At 52.2% G+C, this 5,964-nt stretch overlaps 1 protein-coding gene across 1 annotated transcript; it reads right to left on the reverse strand.

The window, feature by feature from the left end:
* Positions 1-4,774: 4,774 nt before the first annotated feature.
* On the reverse strand, positions 4,775-5,693 carry INAFM2 (InaF motif containing 2). Its single transcript, XM_039706534.1, has one exon. The coding sequence runs from the start codon at positions 5,537-5,539 to the stop codon at positions 5,252-5,254; it is 288 nt and encodes a 95-aa protein (XP_039562468.1). The 5' UTR covers positions 5,540-5,693; the 3' UTR covers positions 4,775-5,251.
* Positions 5,694-5,964: the final 271 nt, after the last annotated feature.

Consider the following 5,964-nt stretch of genomic DNA (forward strand, 5'->3'; position numbering starts at 1 on the left):
CCTCCTGTTTCTTATTATTTCTCAGTTCCACATGTAGAGATTTCCAAACTGAATCAGTAATCTCTGCTTTTTAGAGCAACAGCTCTAAACTGCAACAGCAGTTGAGAGCACTGATTCCTTCTGGAAACACTGAACTCCTGGGCTAGCTCAGCTTCCTCACCACAAAAGCTCCCTGCAGCAATGCCAGGAAGATGAGGATCACTTTTCATTGAGGCATCAGAGCCACCACCTCATCACCACTGCACTTTTCTTGCAAGCAAATCTAAGGGCAGCTCACAGAGTTCAGAGTCACCTGCCTGCATAGGACCTGTTCCTTTCCAGCAATGGCTGGTAGCTTAGGGATTTGGTGGAAGTTGTTCCAGCTTTTCCAGACAGAAGGGAAGCAGCAGCACTCCCAGGCAGAATGCTTTTTCCTTCAAACCAAAGGATCAGCTGACCACTGGACAGTGTTCTTTTCCTTAAAAATTTAGACATCAGTTTCAATGCAGCAACTCTGTAGCTAAAACTATCAGAATTGATCCCAGACTAGTGAGTCAGCTCTTGCATAAAGAAGGTGATTTAAGAAACTTTAAGCCAAGGACAAAAATACATTTGGATAAAATTGAAGATACTTGTTTCCAAAGCAATTACTGAAGGAGGCCATAACACAAAATCCTGACAGCAGTTCACCTGCCTCAACAAGTCCAATACCTGCAGCAGGAGCATACACACAGGCCACTAACCAGTAAAGCCCAATACAGAGTCTCCAGATATAAAAATAACAGAAAATTTCACTGGTTTTCCACAACAATCTCCCTTCAGATAAACTGGTTGCATGTGGAAGAGGACACTGGCACTTAGCTATCAATCTTGTATTTGAAGTGCATAATACAGTAATTAGTGCTTTTCAAGTCAATGGGAGGCCCAGAGCAACAGGATACAGCACTGCTGGGAAGTTCAGGACATTGCCTGCTGCCTTCCCTGGAAAGGTTGTACAGCAACAGCTCAACCAGCTCCCAGGCTCTGCAGCACTGGCAGGCAACACTGGGAAGTCCGTGGCTGATTCCTGCTCACACCATCCCAGTGCAGTGACACAGCACCTGGCCAGATTTCCCAACACTGCCTCTGAACACCTGTGGAACAGCCACAAGCCAAGCTTCATGCCCTTAGCTTCATGCTCCAGCTCAGCTATGGCTGTTTCTTACACCATTCCCCTCTCTGCGTGCTCCAGCAGCTCCAGGACTCGGAGCCAGCCGTTGGTAACACCCCCTGAGCAGCCCACGGAGATCAGCTTTGACTTCTCTGGGGGAAATCCCGATGCCCAGAAGCAGCCACTGGCGACACCATTCCCCTCTCTGTGTGCTCCAGGACTCAGAGCCAGCCGTTGGTAACACCCCCCTGAGCAGCCCACGGAGATCAGCTTTGACTTCTCTGGGGGAAATCCCGATGCCCAGAAGCAGCCACTGGCTTTGTTATCATCGCTACACCACACAACTGCTTTTCAGCTTCGCTCAGGGATTAAGCCAAGATTCCCTGTCAGAAATTCTGCACAGGAATCTGGGATTAAGATGATGTGCATTGCATCAGATGAGCCCACAAGAGAACACACACGGGGAAAAAAGGGCTTTTAGAGATGGAAACGTGAGCCAGCTGCTGGAGCAGATTACACGCTCCAGTAACTCTTTTTCCTGCTATTTCCCTTCCTTCTGGTCCCTCTGCATGTGCGTTACACTAAGTGCTCTCCTTGGACAAACAGGGCTCACTGGGACAAGACCAGTATGCACAGGCAGAGGGCAGGTATTAGATATCTACCACAAAGTAAAAAGCTTTAAGGTATTTCACATTTGAGTATTTCCTTCATTCAGGTGGCTTCCAGACATCTTCCTTGCTCACCGACATGCACACATGGGAACATGGCACAGCTCTGTTGGTAGGTGACATGCAGGACAGCAGCTGTGTGAAGGGAATAACCCTCCCCAGCAATTCCAAGGAATCAACATCTTGAATCACAAGGTTACAGTCATTTCTACCTAGGAAGCAACACACAACCCTTGTGGTGCCTGATACAATCACACTAAGTGAACCTGAATTTTATTATTTTTTTTAGGAGCAGTGAAGAGAAAGGGTGAACTGGAGCTGAAGTAACACAACAGACGACACAACCATCTGCCTTTTAAACCTCAGCTTTACCCCAGACTGGTGACTGCACCATTTTAGGGCACTAAAGCAATTCTGCTGTGATGCAGATGACTGTCTCAGTACAACGACAGCGACATAATGCAAAAATTCCCAGTCCAAGTATCTGTTGCAGCCAATCTACTTCCCAAAAAATCCCTAATGCCCTGAATTTTAAGTTAGCTTACACCTAGAAACCAGTCCAGATAAGCCATTTTTGTTACTAGAGTATTTGCAAAGTACACTTAGTCACCAATTTCTTCGACAGTCTGTCATGACAAGAATAAGAACCACAGCAACGGGCTCATCACAGGCTGGCAACAGCATCCCAGTGGAAACACATCTGCCTCTGGAGGCCTATGACTTGTGGCTAGGAAAAGGATGGGGACAAGATTGTAGCTGAAGAATACGGGTCCAGAAGATTTGGAAAACCAGGCTGCTGCAATCACTAAAGCTCCCTGGCCGTTAGGCCAGCAGCCCATAACCCTTCTGCATCTTCCCCAGGCAGCTTCCCCTCCCTCGCACACTCAATACAACTGGAGTGAAGCCCCAGGATGCTCCAAAGCCAGTTGTAATAGTACAGAAATAGCAGCATTTCACTGAAATCTGTTTGTCAGCAAAGGAGAAGATGCAAAAACACAGTCTGGGAACTCACCAAGCCTGCACTTTCCTACAGGAATGCAGACAGCCACAACCATCCTTGTACTGGCTCATCAACTATTTTTAGCACCAGAAGGGGAGGCAGCCATCAGTGAAGGGCCTGTTCCCTTTGATCCAGTGGATCTGAGCACTGTCTCTGTCCCAGAGATCCTCTGCTACCAAAACCACAAACCAGGTAAAGAACTTTAGGTTGTTCCTGCTCTGGAGTACAAGGCGTCTCAGCGGTTACACGACAGGTTGGAAGAGGGCCACGCAGCCCATTTAATTCCATTCACTTCCTCTCCCCTCTGCACCACGCAGCCAGGCTCTATTAGTCTTCTGAGAGCAACTACAGTTAAAGTGAAGGATGCCAGGAGGCCCTGGGCACTCAGTGCACAGTGGATGCAATTTTCAGAACCGCTAGAGTCACCAGCTCCAAGCTGCAGGCTAGCAGCAGAGAAATCCCAGCATCCATGTCACTGCATGCAGCTTTATTTATCTCCAAGGTTTTACAAGCTAAACACAAGCTCCTTCTCAGAGACACTTCCCAACTGGTTCTGCATTACCACCTGAGCTGAGAAGCAAACTAAACTCAACTGGCACCACAATGAGCCTGGTTTCTCTGTCATTCATTCCTCCCTCGGGAAGCTGCAGGAATTTTCTCCCACAATCAAAGGTGTACCCCAAGGCCAGCAAAAGGCATTGCTGTCACCAGGACCCAGAACTGCTGTGGGCATGAGCAGCACCACAGAGAGGGATCAACATGCTGCAGGCAGAACCACCAAAGGAACACATTCCCCCACTCACAGAACAGACACCCGTGGGGCCCAGAGCCAGTGCTGCTCCAGGACACTCAGCCTTCCCCCTGTGGATGAACAGGGAGAGCAGAGAAGCACCTCAGGACGTGACAGCTGCAGGGCACCCGTCTGCTGACACAGTGCTTCCAGCTCTTCCATCTGCCCCGCAGGAGGGTGGCAGTGATCCCATGATTTTGGCTAAAGTGACTAAGCGGGATCGTTTTGTCCTTCCCACCAATTTTTTGTTTCAACAACACAAAGCATTCCCTGCATGCTCCCCAGAAAACTGGAAAGGAGGGTGAAAAGAAGATCACAAATCACTCTCCTTCACCTCATTTTTCCCTGCAAACCCTCTGTTCCTGATTCTACCTTTCACAGATGCTGTAAAGGCAATGTCCAGCTGACGATGCAGCCTTAACAAACCACCACAGTCCCAAACTCCAATTTTGATATGAAACAGCTTTCAAGCAGCCAAGTGCCATATTTTATGGTACCTTTGTGATCTGCACAACTGAAATATGTATGCCACGTTACACCACATTTGCATCCTTCAGCAGAAGGAATCTGAACTGCTGTGATTCTTTCACAGAGATGCAGCACAGCCTGGCAGCCTCACAGATTCAGCTGAATCCATCCATCTGGAAAGCAGCAGCTTGGAACAACATGGCTCTTACGCTTTCCTAGTTTATATCCCACATCCTAGAGTCATTAAAGGCCATTTTTTCACCCTGCTCATCAAGGAATAGAATTTCTGAGGACCACCGGGCAGGAAACCATGGAGCTGGGAGGACACCTTCCCAAGACTCACCAGGAGCTGCCTGGGCCAGACCTACCCTGGTTCTGCATGTCCCAAAGGTGCAGAGACAATCTAAGCGCTGCCATCCCTCGCAGGCAGCAGCACAAGGGCACAACCATGCCACAGCCCAGAGCCCACCGGCACCCACCGCCACAGCTCCACCTGCTCTGCCAGCACAGATCAAACCTTCCCAGCACCACTGCTTCGTTTCCACAATTAGCCACGCACAGAGGTTTCTCCAGCCTCACCTATGGAGACCAGTGACAAATGAATCAACATCATATACCATAGTTGCCCGTTGCAGTGGCCAAATTTTTGCTACTCAGACCCCTTCCAGTTCCACATTCCTCCTCCCACCACCGAAGAGAACATACTTTGTTACAGAGACTTTCATATTGGGAAAATATTTTAATATAGTAAACAAGTCAATTTACCTTCCACATATTTTAAATAAGTTTATGCTCATCGTTAAACAAAAACTGTTTTTACTTCAACAATGGATTACAGCCTCTAAATTCGTATTGTTCCCAGCTGATCCTGTAAATAGCGAGGAATTTTGGACACCGATATCCTTGTATAGGTAACAGACTGGCATAAACAGCGCAGGAATTCAATGCGGGTTCAAAGGGAGAAGCTAGCCCTGGTGAGGAAGAAAACGAAGCCACAAAATTCCCTTTTGAGGAAAAATCGGGGGGAAAAGAAGATACCGCAGTTCCACCGAGTCCAAACGGGGTCGAGTCAGTCTCCAGTCAGTCTCCACGGGCGCTGCACGGTGCCGCAGGGACGGGCGAGCCATCGGTCTCCATCCTCGGCCGAGCCCCGCGGCCGCATCCCCGGCGGCGCGGCCTCCCGCGGCCCGCCCGGCTCAGGGGCTGCCGGCGCCCGGCCCNGGGGGCGCGGCGCGGAGCTGCGCGGGGGTGGCGGCGGCGCCGGGGCCGGGGCTGGAGGAGCCGCCGCTGCCGCGCACCGGCTGCCAGATGAGGCTGTAGTAGACGGCGAGCACGATGGCGGCCAGCGAGACGGAGAGCACGTAGGCCAGCACGGTGGCCAGGCGCACCCACTTCTTGTTGGTCTTGGCCGCCATGCGCGCCTTCTTGTCCCCGGTGTAAGTGGCGGGCTTGCCCCGCTCCGCGCCCGCCTCCTTCTCCTTCATGGAGGCCCGGCCCTTGGCCCGCTGCTCCACCGAGCCCTCCGTGCTGGCTCCGGCCCGGATCGGCCGCCGCCGCCGCTCAGGACATGCCGGTACCGCCCGCGCTGCCGCCGGTGCCGCTGCCCGCGCTGCCCCGCCGGGGGCGAGGGGCGGAGCGTAGGGGGCAACCCCGCCCTGAGGGGTGGGAGCGACAGGAGGGGCGGAGAGGGCAGGGGAGGAGCCCGGCCACCTTTAAAAGGAGCCCCCGCCCCCGCTGCCCGGGTCTCCCCACCCCTTGCCCGCCCCGCAGTGAGGGGTGGCCGGTGAGCGGTGCCTCGGGGGCAGGGGCAGCGCTCGCCGAGCCCCAGGACGGCTTCTGGCACGGCCTCCTGGAACGCGCCCAGCGCTGGAGGAGGTCAGCAGTCTCCTCTCTACCTTGGCTTCCCGAC

Source organism: Passer montanus, unplaced genomic scaffold, assembly GCF_014805655.1.
Source record: "Passer montanus isolate IOZ18808 unplaced genomic scaffold, ASM1480565v1 scaffold194, whole genome shotgun sequence".
NCBI classification, from domain to species: domain Eukaryota; kingdom Metazoa; phylum Chordata; class Aves; order Passeriformes; family Passeridae; genus Passer; species Passer montanus.